General features: G+C 36.7%; 8 protein-coding genes across 8 annotated transcripts; 3 read left to right on the forward strand and 5 right to left on the reverse strand.

Moving 5' to 3' along the window:
* Window positions 1–113: 113 nt before the first annotated feature.
* On the reverse strand, window positions 114–704 carry FG386_002104 (superoxide dismutase; the record flags this gene model as incomplete). The annotated part of the gene is made up of 1 exon (XM_067341452.1): window positions 114–704. The coding sequence occupies one exon, from the start codon at window positions 702–704 to the stop codon at window positions 114–116; it is 591 nt and encodes a 196-aa protein (XP_067198880.1).
* Window positions 705–1,666: 962 nt separating this feature from the next.
* On the reverse strand, window positions 1,667–3,428 carry FG386_002078 (glycosyl transferase family 8 protein; the record flags this gene model as incomplete). Its single annotated transcript, XM_067341426.1, has 3 exons — window positions 1,667–2,368; window positions 2,427–2,826; window positions 2,914–3,428. The coding sequence occupies 3 exons, from the start codon at window positions 3,426–3,428 to the stop codon at window positions 1,667–1,669; spliced, it is 1,617 nt and encodes a 538-aa protein (XP_067198854.1).
* Window positions 3,429–4,581: 1,153 nt separating this feature from the next.
* On the reverse strand, window positions 4,582–5,262 carry FG386_002079 (RNA recognition motif (RRM)-containing protein; the record flags this gene model as incomplete). The annotated part of the gene is made up of 1 exon (XM_067341427.1): window positions 4,582–5,262. The coding sequence occupies one exon, from the start codon at window positions 5,260–5,262 to the stop codon at window positions 4,582–4,584; it is 681 nt and encodes a 226-aa protein (XP_067198855.1).
* Window positions 5,263–6,213: 951 nt separating this feature from the next.
* FG386_002080 (uncharacterized protein) lies at window positions 6,214–6,588 on the forward strand (the record flags this gene model as incomplete). The annotated part of the gene is made up of 1 exon (XM_067341428.1): window positions 6,214–6,588. One exon carries the CDS (start codon window positions 6,214–6,216, stop codon window positions 6,586–6,588), a length of 375 nt encoding a protein of 124 aa, XP_067198856.1.
* A 5,690-nt stretch (window positions 6,589–12,278) lies between these two features.
* FG386_002081 (uncharacterized protein) lies at window positions 12,279–12,773 on the forward strand (the record flags this gene model as incomplete). Its single annotated transcript, XM_067341429.1, has 1 exon — window positions 12,279–12,773. The coding sequence occupies one exon, from the start codon at window positions 12,279–12,281 to the stop codon at window positions 12,771–12,773; it is 495 nt and encodes a 164-aa protein (XP_067198857.1).
* Window positions 12,774–14,065: 1,292 nt separating this feature from the next.
* FG386_002082 (uncharacterized protein) lies at window positions 14,066–14,671 on the forward strand (the record flags this gene model as incomplete). The annotated part of the gene is made up of 1 exon (XM_067341430.1): window positions 14,066–14,671. The coding sequence occupies one exon, from the start codon at window positions 14,066–14,068 to the stop codon at window positions 14,669–14,671; it is 606 nt and encodes a 201-aa protein (XP_067198858.1).
* Window positions 14,672–15,727: 1,056 nt separating this feature from the next.
* FG386_002083 (uncharacterized protein) lies at window positions 15,728–18,457 on the reverse strand (the record flags this gene model as incomplete). The annotated part of the gene is made up of 1 exon (XM_067341431.1): window positions 15,728–18,457. One exon carries the CDS (start codon window positions 18,455–18,457, stop codon window positions 15,728–15,730), a length of 2,730 nt encoding a protein of 909 aa, XP_067198859.1.
* Window positions 18,458–19,300: 843 nt separating this feature from the next.
* FG386_002084 (uncharacterized protein) lies at window positions 19,301–22,027 on the reverse strand (the record flags this gene model as incomplete). Its single annotated transcript, XM_067341432.1, has 1 exon — window positions 19,301–22,027. One exon carries the CDS (start codon window positions 22,025–22,027, stop codon window positions 19,301–19,303), a length of 2,727 nt encoding a protein of 908 aa, XP_067198860.1.
* Between the last annotated feature and the right edge of the window lie 724 nt (window positions 22,028–22,751).

Below are 22,751 nucleotides of genomic sequence, written 5' to 3' on the forward strand. Positions count from 1 at the left end.
GAATCGAGAGGAAGGTCGGGACCAGATACCAGAATGTGCTTGATCACAATGAAGGTGAATCATTAAAACAACCTTCGTATTTGACACTGTTTCCGTAATTGATGCCCGTCCCTTTAAATATTAGATTCCACGAAGTCCCAATTCACAATACTAAAGAACTTTTCTACATACAAACCTCTGTTGTTCCTGTAATCAATGTAGTATGCGTGCTCCCAAACGTCACAGGCCATTATAGGCTTTCCTAAACCCTGTTTTTCTGGGTAGTCTCCATCATGAGTTTGTACTATCTTAAGCTTCCCACTGTTGTCCGGGTCTATCACCAGCCAAATCCAACCAGAGCCAAAGTGACCCAGTGCATTTGACAAGAATAATTCCTTGAACGAATCCAAACTCCCAAAGGAATTATTTATCATATTTAGCAATTTCGAGTTTGGAGCATTCCCCTCAACCGGCGATCTCAGGCAGTTCCAATAAAATGTATGATTCCAAACTTGGCAGGCGTTGTTGTATATCGGACCTGAACTCCTCATTATCACCTTCATCAGATCCGTCTCACTCTCAAACTCTGTACCCTTCACCAACGAATTCAATTTTGTCACGTAACCCGCATGATGCTTGCCGTGATGGTAATCCAGTGTTTCTGCCGATATAACTGGTTCCAGGGCTGCTCTATCATATGGAAGACTTGGTAATATAAAACTCATTTTATCCAGCTCGTATGTTTTAGTACACCTTTGTTACTCTTATTTGTATTTTAATTGTCCAAACTCGTTTCTCTTTTCACTTTCGTTTTTTATCTTAATGGCTATGATTATTTATTCACAAATTTAATTCAGATAAATTATATGTATACATATATGTATGTATTTACTTTTTCTAGTTAATTATATATTGATTTTATTTATGATTTAAAGTAGTAAACAATAATGTCTAGGCCGCATTTTGCTGTGAGAGGGGTTCAACAAAATGCATTTTTTTTGTTTCTCTCACTATTTTTTATTAAGATCATCACTTGTAAAAACGTGTCTGGCCGATTTATACTCTGCTCCATGAATTTAACGCAGTATTCTCTCCTTTCACCATTCTACTTTTCCCAGTATCACTTATTTGTATATCCGTTTATTCTTGCCAATGCTGCATCTCGTATTTAAGCTTCATTCGCTCCCACACTTCGGTTTTTGATCATCATCCTAGTGATTTCATGAACCATTCAATATCGCTTTGTAATTCCGTCTCTACTCATTCTGTTAAATTCACACATTTAATTCATCCTCGCATTTTAGTCGTAACTATCTAGCCCCTTGAGCGACGCTTAATCATTCACTTTTTATTATTTAGCGACAAGGGCCTGGCAACGGATGCCCCCTTAGCTTAGTCGGTAGAGCATTCGCTTAGTAAGCGAAAGGTCCCGGGTTCGATTCCCGTAGGTGGCTATCATTTTTGCGGATTTTCCGAAAAAGCCGAGCCCTTACCGGCGCACAATTAATTAATGTATTTGCGTTGTTTCTCCGTCTATTTACTGTTGGTTATTATCTTGAAGAACCTTACTTATGCTTTGCTTAAGAGTTCTGTTTATATTTCACTTCTTTTGTTTCAATATTTGATTGTTTTAATAAAAGAAAGTTAAAGGGTTTTCTCTTTTTATCCTGTCCTGTTTGCATATACATTAAATATGCACAGTAGTATGCGAATTTGTGTTATTTTCGCATAATTTTTTGAATATAACGCTAGGTTCCTCGCCATGTTCGACTTCATTCTCGATATATTCTCTCCTTTCCCTCAGTTTCCCTAGATTTATTTTATACAACTCGTGACTGATGTGCAAGCATGTGTCATTTGAATAATTCAATCCGTTTTCATCACTATGGTAGTAATAGTTGTTCATTCCGTTTTCTGTGTCGACAATTTCTTCTATATTTTTATACTGTTGATCTTGATAAAATTTGCAAATATTTTCTACCTCCGGTATTTTGTTTATGACTAAATACAATTCAGTTACATATTCAGCAAACAGCTGCGTAGCCTTTACAAGTATGTACTTGCTTATCATGTTTCCTATGTTATTCTCATAGTCAGTACTCATCTCCACAAAGACGTGTTCAATCCACGTTTTTTTTGAATATTCCTTGAGTTTATCTTGAAGTTTAATTTTGTTTTTTCCATTATAATTAATTGCAACAATGTTTATCATATAACGACATAATTTGTCATTCAACATTGATTCTGGTATTAAAACTTCGCTATTTTCCTGAGCTTTATTGTCGTCAATGTGGCTACTTTGTTTTATAAATAATATATATGTTGGCCTTAAAGGTGGTGTGGCTTTAATCCCTTGAGGATAGACTAGTGAGTATTTATACCAAAGCAACTGTAAAGGTAAAATTAAAATACGCAATCGTGTAAATTCATGATTCTTTTAAACTTACTTGCTCTTGATATGGTTGGTAATTAATTTTCCACGGTTTGTTTGGTCCTGCAAAATGCACTATTTTATGTTTATCTATGTCATTAACATCATCTCTCCCTGCCCAAAAATTGTAATCCACAGGCAATTCATCATAATTGCCATTGCAATACAAATTCAGTGCTATTTGATCGTTTATGCCCCACTTCTGTACAACATCTAGGGTTTCCTCCACAAAGTTGTTCTTTCGAAGTTTGTCTAAATCAATTAACAACACCCCTGCATTAAATGATCTTTTACCACTATAATGTAAATGACTACTCAAGCCGTCCTTTTTTAACCATTCATTTATTAAATTGCTATTAGTTGACGATCTTGCAACTATTCCACATTCACTTTTTATCTTAATATCGAATAATTCTCTAATTTTTTAATGAAAATAACGAAATTTATGCGTGTGCGTAGTTTTTTGTTGCTTGTACTGAGATTCCCAAGCCAGTTAGACTTACCTCAAAGGACAATTCACTATGACATCTGTGTCGATATAAAGCAATTTATTAATGCTCGAATCTAGTATTCTTGGAATAAGCAATCTGCACATTGTCGCCTGTGTAACGTGCTTCAAAGTCTGTTTATATTTTATATTATATTTGAACGGGTAGAATATTATTCTTAATTTTTTTAAAAAACCCAATTTTTCCATCATATCCAACAATATTGAATGGTCCATCTTCGTAACGTCTGGCATTGTTATTACATGTATATTCGCAAATTCGTGCTCCAGCAGATTACTATGTATAGAATTCAGTATTGTTGGAAACAAGGAAAACACCTCCTTGTCCGATGAGAGTGTTATATCATATGTTATCACGTTCGCTTCAGCATAGCTTACGGATTTAAATATAAATTTATTTTTCCCACCAAATATTTTAATACTTGTTAATCCAGTTATGAACGGAATTACAAAGCATACTACTGCTGATGTTAGCACAAATATCAACGATATCTTTTGTTTCGTTGTCATCTCTATCTTCTGTAGCTACTAAGAGTGCATTGTATGAACTAGAATTGCATGTTAAATCTTGTTCTGTTAAACAGTGTTGTTTAGAGAAGTTTAGTCAAGGAAAAACCAATAAAGTAATTGTTCGTTGTTTAATGAGTGTAGTGCTTCCATTAACATGCGTATTGTTCATTTACAGTGCAAAAGTATATCTCCTTTCAATTTTTCGTGCAATTCTCTTATTACCGGAAATAGTCAAGTAAAGCGAACAAGGCACCAAATTAAATCGGAAGGACAGAAACTTTTGGAAAATAAAAAATCTTCCCTTTACGTGCATGCAATGACCTCATGCATTTTGTTTGCAGTTACGTGTCAAAAAATAATATTATGCCGGTATATATATTAGAAAATACAATATTTTAATTAAAACAATAATACTGACAATAATTAGACTTTAAATTCAGATAAATGATTAATGCCGGCTTGGAGAATGACAGCCAGTTAGTTGTACGGGCAAAATTTGAAATAAGTTGTCAATTTTTTTCCTAAAAATAATATATTTATCTTGGCATACGTAAAAATACTTGTAAACGGGGAGAAAATAAGATAGAAAATAGCGAATACAGTTAGACAAGTTTGATTCTCTGAAATAATGGAAGAAGACGGTACTGTAAAAGAAGTTAAAGACATGATAAATGTAGCAATTACGGAAGTTATGAATAACGTAAGTTATATTATAAACGGCAGAAAAAGAAAAAAATTAGATTAGAAAATACACATGCTTTTATATTAGTAATCAAATAAAAGTGATTGTATTTACACTAATAATTTCAAAAATAAAAGACGTTTATATACGCAAGTTGTTTACAAATTTACTAATTAATCTATTATTGACAATTTTACTCGCACTTGTTCACGTATGGTTTGATTAAATAGGAAATTCGAAAAGTTTGTTTTGAGAGGTGCTTCAATAAAAAGAATTCCCATTCGCCATTAAATAAAAACGAGAAGCTTTGCTTTGCAAGATGTATGGATAAAATGTTGTCTGCAAACGAAATTGTAAAAGAAGCAGCTTCTGAGATACTAAAGGATGTGAATGAGAATAAATCATAGTTGTGTATGTCCTGAAACAAAAAAACATAGCGACTATGGAAACAATTTTCTCTATCTATTTTATTCAAAACAAACCTAAACTGATTTCATCCTTCGGAAGTGCTTTTTTGCATTCAACCCATTTTCCCTTTAAATAGTGATTTGCATAGTATTTAGTAACTTTGTTTACAGCACAAATATCTTCGAAAGTAACAAACCCAAATCCCCTTGGACGTCCATTCTGCTTGTCCGTAATCAAAACAGCATCTTTAATATTACCAAATCTGTGAAAGTAAGTCTTAAATTCCTCCAAAGTAAGATCAGGAAGACCACCTACAAATATTTTACTTATGTTCTTGTTTTTGCTATTACAATTAAGAGTCTCATTATTATCACTATTGTTATTCAAATGATTGAGATTCTGATCATTGTTTGTTTCATTATACTCTTGTGAAGAATAAAAAGAATAATCCGTTTTACTGTATTCACTGGAAAACTCTTTCTGCGACATATTCCTTTCTTTTGGGGAAGCCTTTTTGCAATCTACCGTTTTACCTAGTATTGTATGAGGACTAGTTCTTTCAATGGTTTTAATGATTTCGGGGTCCTTAAAGGTTACAAATCCAAATCCCCTGCTTCTACCACTCACGTTGTCGTACATAACAATTGCGTCCACAACCGTTCCATATTGTGAAAAGTAATCCATTAACGAAGAGGAGGTAACCTGTTGATGTAAACCACCCACAAAAATTCTCCCTGATTCCATTTTCTCATATATTTTGATTTAAAAAATTATGAATTTTAATTAATTAAAAATGTTAACTAATAAATTGAATGAGATAAGAGGCAGTATTGACAATAAACAAAAGAGTGAGAGTGGTTTCACAAGGTAATTTCTATTTTTTTTTACAATTCTCAACATTTAATCATGGTATGAAACCTTGATAACAAAATAAAATGTTAATATATGATATGTACTCTTTGTATTATTTCGGTTCTAAATTAAACAAGTGTGTTTACCTTTGTTCCTTTACTTAGCCTTTCTCGCTCTATTTTACTTTTTCCTGGTATTTTTCTATTCCACCAATTCTCGAAAAAGTAAAATGAAATAAAGAAACCAACAAAAAAAATAATACCAGTTAGTAGAATTTAATTGAAAGGGAAAAAAACTGATATTTGTTCAAATTACTGGCCATGCATGAGGACCGCCTAACCTGCGGACCACTTTATGTTCTCTTGGGCAAAAAGACCAATAAATTTGGTGCTCTAATTTTTGTAGAATTTTTCATAGTGTCAATAAATAGCCATCCAAAATACCTCCCAGTTAGAGTCCTCTCTGTGGGCAAATATTATTTTATATTTATCTGGTAATTATAAATCGCTATTTGCATTGATGACTAGTATGATCTTTTTATTAGAAAAAGCTGTGAAATAGAAATAAAATACAAAGGAAATTGGCGGTAATGACTTAGGGTATTTCACTTAATACATAGGAAAGTCTCTATGAGTTTTATACAAAAAATGTAGGTGTTAGCAGGGCTCCTTGCGTTTGAATTCAAAGAAATCAGGACTAGTGGTGGCATGTAACGTTGTTTTCTTTTGTGAAGTAGAAACAGGTTTTTGTCTCGCATTTATTTGAGAGTTTTGTTTTCGAGATAAATTTGTGATTTAAATTAATAATTACATATTGGTTTGTCAGACATATTTTTGACGAAATATGAGTGACAACAGCAAGTATGATACTGAGAAAATACTGCTTTCAAGTGGGGTAAGTGTGGATGTAAAGGTGGAAAAGAAGTTTGAAGTGAATAAGGAGGAGGAGGACGAGAGAATAAATAGATATAGTAGCATGAGGAATACTACTAGTAGTGTGGCAGCTGCAGGGAGCAATTTTTTCCATTCATATAGAAAGATAAGGCAACTTGAGGAGGAGAGGCTAGGAAGGATGGAGGAGGAGTACCAGAAGGAGACGGAAAAGAGTGAGTTTAATAAGCAAAGAGAAAGGAGAATATTGAGTTGTATAGAGTCCACAAAAAGAAAATCTGAGAGGAGAAAAAGGAAGAGACTTAAGTGTACTAAAGCCAAAAAGTAATCTAAGTGGTTTTAAGTTTTTTTAATTCAGTTGGATATTTCTACTTTTTTATATTCGCTTAAGGAAATGAAACAGGAGACTAAAAAAGAAAGAAATGAGACTTTAGCTGTTATTCTTTATTTCACTGTGTTTTAGGGTTAAATATGTCAATTAATGATAAAAATGGAGGGTGTGTTATCTTTTATTTGAAAATGTGTATTTGTAAAGTTTTAAAGACCTAATCTAAGTAAATAGCTTAAACATAAAGTTTTCGAACGGAAATTCAAACAAAACGTTCTCCGCTTATCTTTGTTATTTCATACCTGACTTAACATGCCATAATTTTTGTTTTTCGAGACTCAATTATGTACTAAAAGTTGCAAACACTACAGGTTCATTATCTGAGGGTTGTATATGACTCTACTATTGTCTTTCTATTACTCCTGAAGATACTGTCCGTCTGAATGTTTGCGTCAGGACAGGCACAGTTACATTTACATAGGGGTTTCACAAAAGGAAAATAAAAGAGACAGAAGAGGAAAGACTGTCTGAACGAGAGACTGAGACCGTTATTAAAAGAATAAGTAATAAGAAGTATAACTCTAACGTATGATTTAAGTTTAATAATGCACATAAATAGAGAAGGTAACCAGAGACAGTTGGGTTAGTGGAGTGCAGGAGAGAAGCAATGTACATCTCAGTGTCTTTAATTTTCAAATAAGAAAATCGGTCTTACAAATGGTAACTAAACATTCATTGTACACATTTATTTAAACATGTATTATTTGGCGCTTCATAATTTGTAAAGTAATTGTGATTGTGTTTATGAAATAAAAAAGCACCTCGTTTTTAAATAACTGCCAATATATAAACACTAGTCTCATTCTAGAGCCACGTGAGGTATTTGATTGTATTTTAAATTGAAATAGGTGAAGTACAATAGTTTCTCTGACACTAATAATTTATTTTGTGCATGTAAATACTAAACGCCTTCCTCAAATTCATTTTTAGCCATACTGGATAAATATCCTCCCCATTCGATATATTTCTATTTAATAAAAAATGCGCGGCAAAAGTTTGTAGCATAATATGCGCGCATAAGTGTAAATCATGGACCTTTTTACCCCTCAATTTTTAACTTGCAAATTTTGAGATTGAACGTTTTTTTGAAGATGGATGAAGGAACACATTATTATCATAAATTTTGTAAGGAGAATTCGTGGCAATATTGCTCATTTCTACAGTTTTCCAACTTTTGTTAGCTTTCAGGAAGCCTTTAGGGTTATAGTTTGTTAAACTGGACAGGAATTACTCATTATTTTTAAATGAAGCAAAGGACTTGGATGTTTCTACTCATGTTAACAACACATAATCAAGAAGCAATGAGCTTGGTACCTATAGTAAAACTGTGTTAGGTGGTTAAACGTATAAATTTAGGTCTTGGAACAAGAGTATACATCCCTTCAAATTTCTCTAATGTTGGTTATAGTGAGTTAATTAATGGTGAAAACTTAGTTTTGTAGTGAATTTGTGTTCAAATTGGGGTTTTGTGAGACCAAAAATTATCTTTATATTTGACTATAGAAATCAAACAATTGTTGAGTCGGATATTTGTATACCGAAAATTTTAAATGGTTTATTTAATAATACCGGACCGAAATTGGGATCTGGAACTGAGAGAAGAGTGTTTTTACCATTTTACTTTGTGGTTGTACAGTATTTACTAATGATGAAGGATATATAATTAGTTTTTACTATTACTTGTTTATATAAAAACCTCATGTATCAACTGAGGGTGATATGTTTCACTGAATCTTTGTTTAATGAAACAAATATCACTGTAATGTCTGATCTGAGTTATGCTAGTAGAACAGAATAATATGACTTCCACTCTAGCGACAATTCCAAAACGACTTCTACTTTAATGAATACACAATCACAACTGGTACAAATAGTTGCCTCTCTGGGAATTACGGTTTGTTTTTAAGTGAAAATTATATTATTGATTCATAGATGACATCTTGAGTCGATACAAACTAATTGCGTTATTTACTTTTGAATTTATATGGTAGTCATAGTGAGGATTAACATGATGATTACACAAGATCATTAAAAATAATGTAAACAGGAGAGTTTTGGGAATTCAGGCAAGGAGCGTAAGTTTGGTGGATGAAGGTTCATCAGGTTTCTGTTTTAGAAAGAAGTCCTCCGAAGGAGGCTGGAGGAGGGCAACTTGTACGACTTAGAGTGTGTAATTAGGTCACACTGGATTCTTTCTTTTTCTTTAAAGCTGATTGGCACGTTATTTACAGACAATTGGACGTTTATCTAAAAAATCTCGTTTAATGACCGCCCACCAATAAGCAATTGATATTAAAAAAAATCAATATTAATCTCGTCTATTGTTAAATTGAGCAACTTACATTTAAAATACAGCTAATTAAATGTATCCGGTTATAGTAAGTGAAATTGTACGCTAAGATTGTTAACAATTTGAGTACAAAGTCGAATAGAGCAATACTCGGTGTAGTTTTGATTCTATTTTATCTATAACTCATTACCGACTTACAAACACATATTCATAGTGTGGCTTCATCTCAAAGAGGTTACTCGCTTTGTATACACAATATCCTCGCTTCAAAGAAAATTTTGACGGTATTTGTGAGTAAGCCAAAGTTTAAGTTTTTCCTTTTTAAAGTTTCATTTCTCTTGTTACATGCTACAACGGTTCTTGAGGCAAATAGTGCATTGAGCGGGAAATCCCTGGAATAAATACTTGCTTTATGTTTATTGTATGAAAGTTATTGGAATGAGAGATAAAGTTTGCTTTCAGTAAATGCACATATATACATACAGTTCACTTTGTGCTTTATTTTGGGTGGACTTTGTGGTTACTCGTTCTGCTTTTTCATATATATTCTTTTCTGTCTCTGTCATTAATGTATCACTACAGACGATATTCTCGCAAAAAACAAATCTTCAAACAACCCTCCTTTCTTTTGAAGTGAGTGTACCATTGTAGAGCTTGATTTGCTTTGAGAGAAACAAAACTAAAACACTAGCTTTTTGTTGGAGAAACAAACATAAATTCAAAGAAACGTATACTTTAATTGGAACACTGCACTTTCGACACACATTAAATGTTGCGTTGCGAGTGAATTCTATTGTTTTATGGCTCAGACATAAGTTTGTGCGCCTTTGTGAAAAAAGTTCAATTTAAACAAAGCGCTCAAGTCATCTATACTTTATCTATCTGACTTTGTTACATTTACAACATTAATCAACTAAAGCATCAGAATTGAACGGCACATGTATGTGCTTGATAGGTTCATCTTGAAGTCTCCCAACAAACGTTATTCTAAACTAAATTGCTGATTTTGACCTCAAAATGTATTTTTAGTTTCTTTTTCCTTCATTGTGGCAATGGAATAAGTCAAGTTTTTCTTACAAGAGTAAATGTTCGATTGCACGAAAAGTTATCAAATTCATTGTGATTCTTTCCTACACTAAAAACTTTTACTGAACCCACTCTGCTTCCACTAGGTTAATTTAGTGACTCATTCATTATGTCAGTATTCAATATATGCACATGTGCCTGCTGTACGCACATGGACGAGAATTTATATATAATATACATACGCTTATTTATTGCATGTGTACCGCCCTTTCCCTTTGCGGGTAACCGCTGCCTACTAGTATATATTGGACACTATGATTCTGTCGCGCCTTCTGGCGGTACGTGCCAAGAGCATTTTCTAGTATCAGAGTTAATGTTTAGAAAAGCGGCTTGATTAATGGACATAACGTTAAGAGAGAGATTTGTTGACAAGTAGTGTACACATACATCTGCATGTTATTTAAAAAATACGTCTGTGCTTTTTCAGCGTTCACTTTAGTTTTGATGAGAGTAATAACAACGCTTCCACACCATTTTTGCTGCTTTGGTAGTGACGACTGTTTTTTATGTTTCATATGTGAATTTACGCATAACGCGAGTTCATTTTGAACATCCATTTGTTGATTTGAGCTCGCACACAACTAAATCAGAATCTGTAGTGCAAAATGTGAAAGTTAATTTCTAGTTTTGTCTGGGATCCTTCGGTGTCTTCAAACCCTGATTTTTAAGACTTTACGTTGTTGATTTCTAAGGGACTGATAAAATGGAAACTAAAGATGCATTTGAACTTGACACATTAAATAAAACAATAGGTTTTGCTCTGCGAGGCGATGCACTGTTGGATTCTTGACATGACTCAAATGAAGCAGTTATACTTACTTTAGTTTTAACTAAAATAAGAGTCTCACCAGTGTATACCAAAGAATGGACTGTTTGTTTAATGAAAGGTCGGGATTAAATTCGAATATCGAATTTTATTAAGGCTCCGTGTTAGGCTCCAAGCTTGGATTAAATTCCCGATTGGGACGAGGTTTTGGGTCAAGCTATGCAGGATTTAAATCCATTAACAAGCTAAATCCTGAATAGTTTGAAAAAAGACTCGGAGGCATGCCGCAATCTTTTTTGTTCTTGAGCCAAGAGAGGCTGGCTTTGGCCCCGAATTTGGATTCGCCATCTATTTGGATAAAACAGGAGAATACTTACTGTTGGACTAGCAGACAAAGGATCATCCTTGAGTCTTTACGTTGGGAGTTCGGCCCGTGTTTTTAGTGGAAAGGCAAGAGAGCGAAGAGAAACCAGCAAACTCGCGGCGACTACTGCTTTAGGTGACGGAGGTAGGGTTTTCAAGCGTGTTTTGAAATCCAGGGTAGTTCAGAATCTAAAGGTTAAACATACCGGAAAAGATTCATCCCATAGTGAACCTACTGTGTAGCTCCGCACGCTGGTAAGGCTTTGGCAAAGCATTCAATTACTTATTAGACTCTCTCAGTCAGAGAACTACGGATAAACACGTTGTTGTACTGAACGGAATCAAAAGGACAAAGCCTTAGTTACGCGCTCATTTTAAGTATTTTCATTTTTTTTCTACCTCCGCCTCTAAACTGGACTTGTTTGTTGTTTTTCATTCGACCTTGTTTTACCATTATCAGGCTGTGTCATAAAAAGCAAAAAAGGTCAGTTCTACAAACGGCTTCTTTTAATGGAGAGGTTAATACTCGTTGTTTCATTTAATGAAAACAAAACAAAGGTTGAAGACTTATTTTTGATATCCTTGCTATTTTGCTCCGTGGATATCAAACTGGACTTTAATTGCACAGCATTAGCTGGAGGATTTTACCTCTCCCCAGCGGCACCCTGAGAGAAATCAGAAGGAAAACTAAGGCTACATTCACCTCGTAGACTTTCAGAAAATAAATACACCAAAACAATAAACCGAGTAACTGCGAAAATAATAAAGGCGTACATTCACGGTTTTTCCGTTGTAAGATTTCATTGTGTTCCGACAACTGTGACAACAGCTTCGTGGTTAGTGAGATTTTATTCAAAAAATAAATAAGTAAAAACTGGATTTCTTTTCTCCCATACCCATTAAATTTTTTCTACCCGATATACAAGAGAAACAATCCTTACAAAAAACCGTGCTCTGCGGGTAATTTTTCTATACTAAAAATGCATCAGGTCAAAACCGCAAATCGCGAAATTAGTATTTACTATCTCTGAAACATAAGACTTTAATTTTTCGAATTTCATCTTTAAATAATTACTCTTTCGAATTTTAAACGAAATAGTTGACTTGCGGAAAAATACTGGCTATATGAGTTCCATTAGAAGACTAGTTTTAATTGTATTTGGAATTATAATTGCAGCGCTTTCAAACGAAAGGAATTTAATAGACAGATATTCAATTTTAGAGGTATCTAATCTTCAATGCGGGTGCCTTGGAAGGTGTTTTAGACATTGTTGGGGATTTTGCTGGGGATACCTCTGCGGTTGTCGTGAACTAGATGATGACGAAGGAGAAACTCATCAAAATGGTGACAATGATGGAGGATTTAACAACGACGGATATCAAGATTCAGAAAATTCATTTGGATCATCCGGACACACGCCTCCAGGAACACCGCCACCTCCATATGAGGAAATAGTTACGGAGGATGGACCACCACATAACAACAATAATCCCGAGCGACCTAATAATGATGATGAACCCAATACGCCTCCACCTCCATATGATGATACTGATTCCAATAGAAATGATGGGGATGGGTCACAGGGTCCGTGCGGAAGATTAAGAAGGTCTACTATATAATGAACAAAAATTACCCACTAAAACTTGACGAGTTTCGTACAAATGTCATGAAATAGAACATTTTCCTTTAGTTTAAGGGTGCGCTTTAGAGTGAAGCAGTGATGGCTATGTGCTTTATTAAACAAATGTTTGCATAAACGACCGACTTTTAACCACTTAAATAACCCATTCATGGTTCAAATTTAATGTGTATCTATTTGCATTATTATTTTCCTAGAATGAAACACGAAAATAATCCAAGTGAGTGAATTTTAAACATTTATTGCAAAACTTTAGCTTAAGTGAAAGTGATGTGTGCTGTCAAATATTTTATGTTTAAAACTAAATTAATTTTTTATTCGCACCTGGTTTACTTGTGTCTTTAACGATTTCTGACTTGTTTCGAAGTTTCCTGTGAAGTTTAACTGAAAATCCACTGTTATATGTCTCATGGTCGCTCTATAAAGACACTGTTCAATCACAATTAAAGTCAAATTAATCAAAACAATATAATGGCGCTACACCACATGCAATCAAAACTAGCTAATACACCCAGTTACCACTCGTTTTGCACTTGAATCTTATTGCCTTCACTTTTCCCTTCCTCTCCATCTCTCTAATCAAAAAACAAAAAAGAAGCTTCATGGAGTCACCAACATCTCCATTCAACCAACCCCCAAACGCACTCCCATTCACGCGGAAAGCGTACTACCACCTGCCTGACTCCCGGTGTACACATAGAGTAACCTCACCAGTACCGGCTAAATACAATGTCAATATGCAAATGTCACAGATATCTATACACAAAAGCAAACTCAAACTAGGAAAAACCCTAATAAAACATGCCTTCTGTTTCCCATATTTGTCTCGTGAATCTAAAAGAAAACACAAAGTACAACATCGACGAAACATATATATACATTGTGTATGTATATGTACATGCACACGTACATAAACCTCAACCCTCTATAAACCAACCAAGCAAAACATCACAGGCTTATATTTGCTCTACAACTAACTCCCGGACTCCCAACCCTTGAGTCACACATCAAATAGTGCAACTTCAGCTTCCTGTCTACTCGCCATAAATATTATTTTTTAATGCAATGAGACGAGACAGTACGTGCAGCACATATAATATATATACCAAAAAACCGTTATTACTACTAGAATTACAACTATTATATTATTACTGCCCGGCAATAATTGTTTTTAGGCCTGTTGTGCCATTGAATTTGATATTTTCTCGTCCTATTCACTTCTAACTGAAGCAATCATTTACCACTTTTAATTTAAAAACTACAAAGACAACCATGAATACCAATATATTGGTTTTGTCGGTGTTTGTTGGAGCACTGTTTTCTGTGCTTTTTAACAAAAGCAACAATCTGCATTTTGAAGGAATCGTTCCAATATCTGCCATCAAAATGAAACGTTGTTGTAGTTGTTTTCGTGGATCATGTTGTGGATCTGGTGATGATGATGATGAAGAAGGTGGTGGTGGTTTTCCTAACAGAGGTTCATACGATGTTCAGCAATTAGGTCAAGGAGGTAGAGGCGGTAATCAAGTAGTGCTTGTTGGTTTCTCAAATTCAGGTTATGAAGGAGATGGAGATGGAGACAACAATGGTGGAGGATCTGATACACAACAACAAGGAGAAGGGCCACCACCACCACCCTCACCACCACCCTCACCACCACCCTCACCACCACGCTCACCACCCTCACCACCACGCTCACCACCCTCACCACCACCCTCACCACCATCACCAACCATCAGTTTAGGTTTGGGCGGTTACAACAGTGAAGGTGAGAGTATTGGCAGTGGCAATGGCAATGGCGATGGCGATGGTGATGGTGATGGTGATGGTGATGTCCTTCCACCACCACCAAGTAGCTGGTTAGAATCCACGCAATAAAAGTGCTGTATTTGTACCAAGAACTTCTCAATAAACAATAGGTAAACTGGGTGTGTTCACCGTTTACTTATTATTCCAACTGGCTTATAAGAATGGCCTATCTACTTCGTCCTTAAGTGCCGTCTTAAAGTTGATTACCATACCTATTAACTTTTAGTGTATTGTTTTCATCAGATTGCACTGCTAAAACTGTCAAGGCGTTTGTTAACTGACTTGTTTCTTTTGTCGGAAGAGACAGGTCGTTTTATTAGGAACTTTATTACTTAAAGTTTGGTATGGTCAGTGGCTATGATTCGAGAATTGGAGTTTTAAGTGAGATAAATCGACTAACTAGAAGAGATTATTTTAGATTGGTCTTTTTAATTGCGTTTATTGAAAATAGTGTGCGACTATTACCCTTAGCCAGACAATCATAGTTATTATCTTGATAGATAATCGATCTAGTTACCAGATTAACCACATACTGTTTCGCTTCCACATTAGCTGATCTGCAGATGTGTAACGAGTATAATAAGTGCGCAGCATCGAGGGTGTATGTATATCTAGAGGAGCTCCTCTGGAGCACACCGTCTTCCTGTCACACTGCGCGCCACATACGATCTCCAACGCGAAGTCGTGAATGTTTGCAACCAGGCTGTTGTTGGTTTAGTAACTAGCTGCGGTAAATGTGTGTCTATTTGTAGTGCGACGTTCCTCTCTTACGTGCCAAGTCTGGCTCCGCTTTTTGTGATACAAAGAATGCGAGAACGCGTATGCTTGAGCATAAATTAAATGATCAGCCTCGCCGGCGACCTCCACCGGGCTGACCCATCTTTGAACTTATTTGGCGCGAAAAGCGCGGCAGCATGGCGCTGAGTAGTCTACCAGGGCAAAGGGGGAGAGTACATGCAAAATTTGACATGGAAAAGACGAAAGCGAAATGTAAAAGCCAACGTAGTCTCTACTTTAATCAACTATGCTACTCTTTATTTGAATATATAATGTCTAGTGCTGTCGCTCGGTAGAAGTTACCTTGAATAAATAACGATGCCTTGCCTTTTAACCAACAGCAGTTACCTACTGCTTTGGAGGATACTCTATCCCCTGTTCCTTTAGAGCTTGGAGAAGGACATTCATCTGGGGAGGCTCCCCGTGATGCTTGGTTCTCCACTCTATGGCCAAGTGTCTGGACTTCTCGAAACCGTAAGTCTTGGCACTAAAATTCTTTGTGAGCTGAACGCCATCCTGTTCGTACTGTGCAACCCAACGATGTATTGAGGGGTTGTAGTGCACCCCATCTACTTTTGGTCCGATAAAAAGTCTTTTCCTTCTCTCTGTGACTGTTCTATCCTCCACCTCTATGAACATCGAATCTTCGTATGTATCGGCAGAGGAGAAATTACCAGGTTTCTCGTTTGATGCTGAAGACGAAACACTCTCTTGTGAGAAATACACATCCTTCTTGCCTAAGTCTTGATCAATTTGAACGCCATTTAACGCATAACTCGGTTTCTCAGACTCCTCTATTATGGAACTATTATTCTCAGTATTTATATTCTCAAATTCACTACTCGTGGTATTCTCTCGTTTCGCATCTTTCCTTCTCTCAACGCCATCCTGGACACCGTTAAATGAGTCGGGAAAGTCCATCGCTCTCCCCAAATCTATCTTAGATTGAGGTTTGACCGGGGGAAAGGCCTCCTGCTTTTCCAAATGCGCTCGAGCAGCAGTATTGGTGCAATTGGATTGTTTGTCCGGTGTCTCTACACCTACCGAATCCTTAACACAACCACTTTCCTTTCCTGCATTGTTCTCCAGAATATATTTATACTTATTAACAAGAGAAATATAAAGCTCATCATTTTCCTCCACTGGAGTCGTTACCAGAAAGTCACCTTTAGAGGGAACACATAGATAGAATTTCTCAGACCCACCCTTAATTTGTCCTTTTTGGAAAATCAAATCTTCAAAAGAAACATCCTGAAGAGTCCCATCCTCCAAAGCCGGAAAACCCTGAATGACCGTCTGCAAAAACTCACTCAACTTATCCACTCCCTTTGTACTGGAATAAAGACCTTCTCTGTATTCTATTGCCAGTTGCCTAGACCCCTCAAATCCATACGCTCCAATACTAAAATACTTGTAGCGCTTCCTTCCATCCTGTCCTATGTAACCGGTCACCCACCTATTCTGTATCTTGTCGTATCTTATTCCCTCTATAACCGGTCCAAAGTAGTATTTCTTTCCGTGATAAACCAAAAATTCATCCATCGACGAACGCCTAGACTCGCCTCTTCCGCCGGAAGTTTGTTGTTGGTTTTGTTGGTCAACACCGGTCCCAGTTGCATCCAATCCCTTAGATCCACCCAAAGAACCATTCGCTATTTTTATCCTAAATGAAGAGGAACCACAAGCCGTGGAATCGCGTTTTTTTGGAGTGTTAGCGGATCCTCGCAAAACACTAGACCTTGACAAACCTCCTTTCTTCACCGGTGTTTGGGTTACAGGCTCCTCCGACAAACCGCCTGCCTTGTCTATCGCCAACTGCCTTGCCTTCTCAGAGCCGTGCTCCTCCACTGAAAAAACGGTCTCCCCTTCCTCCAAATTCAAGGTCCCTGACGTATTCTTGCATATCCAGGAGTCCCTGTCAACGTCGAAATATACCTCAAAATCGGGATTCTTAACCGAAACCACCTCCAAACCTCCAGAGTTTCTAGTGTTGTAGAACGAAGGAGACTTTAAAGCCTTTGAAGATGTTTCAATAGATTTTCTGCTCCTTTTACTGCACCTTTGAGCTTGATTTTGGACTGTCTGAGATGACGATTTGTTGGACAAATTCATTATTTGCTCCCTTCTATATTGAATTGCCATCTCCCTCGCCGTATCGTAACCATACTGTTTTACATTGAAAATCCGACTTCTTCTTATTCCATTCTCTGTCCAAACCGCCACCCAGCGATCTCTATTCTTCTCATACGTTACTCCAACCTCATTGCCATTCTTCGAAGGAGAAGAACCGAAACCTCCGCCTCGCACACCGCCCACTCCTGCTCCCATCTTGTTCATATCGCAACCTATCCCCAATGCCTTATCCAAATTACCAGAGGACTCACCAATATTAACCAGCGAGTCAATATCGCCGCGGTCTCCAATTCTAAAGTCAAAGGTAACGTACGACTGATAAACCAAGGGAAGAATTATTTCCCCAGTTATCTCCTCCAGTTTCCACTCGTGAACTGACCTACCAATCGTACCCTCAGCCATCTCAGTAGACAACTGAAGATGACCCTCGAAATCATACCCGGATCTAGCCAGTATATTGTCTATCCATTCTCTGTATGAATCCAAATATGAAATTGCTTTTATACACGTCTGTGTATCGCACTTTTCTATGTCCAGTGGATAGGAAAGAGAATCACCTATCATAAAACCCTGATTCAAATTTGACGCTCCGTCCTGACCTTCTTTCCCTATTTCGAGTCCCAGACTTTCCAAAATTTGAATGTACGGATGGTATTCAGACTTGCTAAAAGCACCATAGATTTGTGTGATGTGAAACATAAAATTATCCCCATATTCTGCCCACAGAGGAAACAGATATGACAAATAACGTAAGAAAAAATCTATACATACTAACTCATTGTCCACTTCCACTTTTATGTCTTCATTCATGTTGTATCCCTTACCTTTGCCGTTGTCACAAAAGGAATCCTGCTCCTTTGCTGAACCAACAGTACTCAAATCCCCTTCTAGTCCATCTATTACCATACCCGTCTCAGACTCCTTGAGACTCTCCTCTTTTATCATCTCAAATACACTCGCTTGCTTATTTGCAAAGATCGCCTAAATAGTGCTTGATGACTCCTATTTGTAACTCGCGTCCCACAGAAGTAAAGAAGGAAGTGTATCTTTCACTTAAATACAAAATGTCTCTGTAAGCCAACTATTCACTCTGAAAATATTCTACTTTTTCTTCTAGAGACCTGCTCTTCCACTCTAGTCTATTCACCTTTATTCCTCTTTCACCCTCGTATTTGTTCTTATCACATTTACTCTTTTTTTATATTAATTATTGATTTGGATTTTATTTACCAGAGACGTTTATTGACACTATTTACATTATAAACGGAATTTACCTCCATACTGGCTTATAGATCATGACGCCTAAACGCATTTCTTATTTTTAAATTTTATTTCCCGTTCCCTCATCTCGATACCTATATTTTTTAAAATAAATACCCAACCAAAAGGCGCCAACTCGGCCGCTTTAAAACATTAACTTATTCCCTATCCTATTAGTCCTGTTAGTGTAGGAAAAAATAAATGTGGCTTACGCTACAGACTCGAGTTAATCGGTCCCAGAACGGAATAAGCGGAGCTCCACAGAAACCGTCTAAATTAGACGTTTTTCTCAACCCTCAAAGTGGGGGTGTGAACTATTTGTGATAAGTTAGTAAACTATTACTGGAAAAGGCGGCAAGTTGCAAGCATCAACTATCATGCATTTAAAAACACTTCTTTTGGCATTACACCCATAAGTTTAGTGCACTAACAGGTAAATATCAATACTAATTTGCACAGCAGCAAAAAAAATCAATTAGTTATAAAGATACCTTCTATTATTCTACACATATTTCAGTCCTGCACCAACTACCTGAACCACGAAAGAAGAGTCCACCTTCTTTCCTTGAGTCGCACAATGCTAAATGGCTCGTCTTGAAATACAAGCCACAACCTGGAAACCAAATTCCGCCACAAGGCCTGGTTGGATCTCCTGAACCTAATGTGGTCAGCACACCAGAGATGAACTATAGGAATGTTAAAAAAAGAGGTTCCTCCAACAACTCTTTGAGACAAGTCTGAAACCAGTTTTCTAAAAAGTTGTTTGGAGATTGAGCACGGAATGTTTGTCTCATCGCGTTCCTGTATGGTGGTCTTTAAAGGCCCCCATCCCTCTAAAGTGAGTATATCGGCAAAAATAGGTTTTTTGCCCTCGAAATCAACAATTGGAATGTCTGAGTGTTTTAAAATTTCTATAAGATCTGCTTGAACTATCTTGAACCTCTTAATTTGGTTCTTGTTACACAAAATGTTGTAAACTGGTGGTTTACTTGAATTGATTGATTTAAAGCCATTTGACGTGTCTAAAGGATAATTCGGGTCTATAATTAATTTTAAGCCAAGCTCGGGAATAGAGTCATTAAAACACTCGTTCATATTTGTGTACCACCTTGTGTCATAAATATTGTAAAACTCTCCGATTGCAAGTTCAGTCAAGACCTTCTTTGCCTGCTCAATTCTGTGTCTCATTATGGATGTCCTGAGCAAAAATTTGTTGGACTTGTAAACAGGCGTATTTTCTAGTGTCTTTACGTAGTTTATATTTAATCTCTTAAGCTCCGTATTTACGGCTATTATTCTGTGCATTTTCCTCACTACTGGACGATCTGAAATGTCAAATATTTCAATGGCCTTCACACAGTGCTCTGCGTGTTCAACCACTAGATCAATTACCCTATCCAAGGTTGACTCTCTTTCTTTCAAAAGCTGTTCCCCAACCTTTGACATATTGATCTCGTCACTGTGCTCAGACCTGATCCTTGCCAGGTCTAGTTTATTCTGATTCATTCTTATCTCCTCTTCTATTTCAGTAAGGGCCAAAAGAGCATCGTGAACTCTTGTTATTGTAACTGCTATTAGAAGTTGGATTCTCGCTTCTGACTGAGTAATGCTTTGCATTATCATATCTACGTCAAGCAGGGAAATGTTCCCTACAATGGCTTTTGGGTTGTTAATTACCTTCTCAAGTCTGTGTTCTGCCTGACCAATCCAACTTTTTAGCTTCTCATCAGTAATGTCACTTTCCTTTTCAAAGTTAAAGTACTCTTCTGGAATCCCGAAGAGAAACTCATTCACGGACTCATCAACCGCCGATATGAGCAAAAAGTACATGGTGTCTAGCTCCTCCAAAGTCAGTATTTTTTGATTTGTCACAAAAACAGTTGCGAGAGCCAGTTTTATTGACTCCCTGTAGCTCCCACTCTCCTTCATTTGCGAGATTGCCAAACAGACATCTGAAAGCTTAACCTTCTTTTTTCTAAAAGCACCATGAGCAATCCCAACCACCAACAATGCCAGACGGAATGCTGACTTGTTTAACAAAGGACAGAACAAGGAGAAGTGATCCATCTCATTATATGGTTTATCGTTTATTAAGGAGTAAAGCCAGTTCTTTTCCCCAAGCTCTGAGTATTGTCTAATGTCGGAAATACCGTAAGGCAGGTTTCTCGCTGAAAGAATATCTGTATTGTCCATCTCTATGTGGAGATTCAAGGCCCCTATATGCTTCTCCATGTATTTTATAAGCTGAATTTGCATGTAAAAGCGCCTTTTTAGACTCTCAGGAACGCTTCTTCTCTGGTAGTAAACGTCCTGAACAAATGTCTGCGTTTCTTTGAATGAAGTAATTAAATTTCTATAAGTGGAATAAAGAGTTTGAAGAGCTTGTTGATTTGTTAAGTTAATGACCTCCATGTTCTCAGAAAGTGACTTGCCCACCTCTTTCTCCTCTTCCTCAGTTAGAGTTCCAGGCTTGAACCAATGTTTTGAGGAACTGGATATCTTGTTTCCAGTATAAAACATCAAAAATCTATCGTAAAGCTGCCTCCTGTCAATCAGCATCCGATTGTTCGGGTAGTCCACAAACAAAATACGCTTTACGTCCAACTCATCCAAGTGAATACGATTGTCTATTGCAAGAGCTGCCAAAACTGCTTCGTTTGCCTCAATCTTCATCTTAGCGTTCTTGTTCATTGTTTCATCCTGCATAGCAGACTCTTTGTCCTGTGTCTTTGTGAAAATATGGGATCTGCTAGGAGCGAATCTTTCGAGCTCTTTGCAAAATCCTTCAGCCTTTGAATACTCTATTGCGTTTCCCAAGGCAGATCTCAAAGCCTTTGCACAGTCGTCTAAAGATCCCTCTCTCAAAGACAACAAAACTGTGCAAGCTCTCAGTCTACTTAGTTTGTATCCTTCTTCCATCAAAATCAAAGTTAAGGCGTTTGCCATCGACAACTCTTCTTCTGTCAGCATGCTGCACGACTCGTTTCCCAGTTCGTCAAACCCTTTCCTCAAAGTGTTCTCCACCTTTGCTATTATTGACTCCACCTCCTCCGGCGCTGCTTCGAATACAAGATCCTTTAAGTCCAAATCCGATCTTGCTGTCATCAAAACGTCTCTGCATATCTCAAATCTGGCTTCTCTCAGCTTGATGTCGCTAACAGTCAGCTCGAGTGCCTTTTCGCAACCAGAAAAGTATCCATCTCTTAAAGTGTATACTACGAAGCATGAATCCAAAAGTGAGAGACCTAAACACATTTTTAAAAGTTATTACCCGGAAGCGTCAACGAATATTTTATGTTGAGTATCGTATTACCTACCTTCGTTAGAATGCTTCTTTGATACTATTATAAACAAATTCGAAAGCTTCAGCTGTTGAGGCGTCAAAACTGAGCAGTAGTCACTTAAGATTCAGGTTAAATCAACTAGTTAGAGACTTCCTTCTCCTAAAAAATACAAAACAAACTTACACTATCAATGTTCCACTTAAATTTTGCGACTCAAGTCTTCTTGTCAAATTTTTAATCCCAAGTAGTGGCTTCAAAAACTTTGCTCCCTTCACAAAACCACCTCCTTCAAGCAACAAAGTCACCAGGGAAAGAATCAGCTCAAAGAGATGTATTCTCATTTTCGTTTTTTCACGAAATTATTTTTATACATTTCATTCCTGACTCCTTTTTCTTACATAATCTAATTTCCCTCGTCAAAAATCACGCCACTCATTTTTAGATCGTTTGGCGCCACTATGTGTTTACCTTAAGTTAACATGCAGAAAACAAATACCTGATGATTAAGCAATGCTGACTTTTTCAGACGCTATCAAAATATAGAGTTGGAGACCAATGAAAAGTTAAAGTCAGGTTAGGTTTTGATTGCACCTAGTGTGCACAGCTTCTTCAGATGTGTCAAACATATTTATTTCAGTATTAAGTGTCAAAGTTTGGATCACGAGCGAGCCGATATACCAGTACCCCCACCCCCG

This window comes from Cryptosporidium ryanae, assembly GCF_009792415.1.
Source record: "Cryptosporidium ryanae isolate 45019 chromosome Unknown contig_32, whole genome shotgun sequence".
NCBI lineage: Eukaryota > Apicomplexa > Conoidasida > Eucoccidiorida > Cryptosporidiidae > Cryptosporidium > Cryptosporidium ryanae.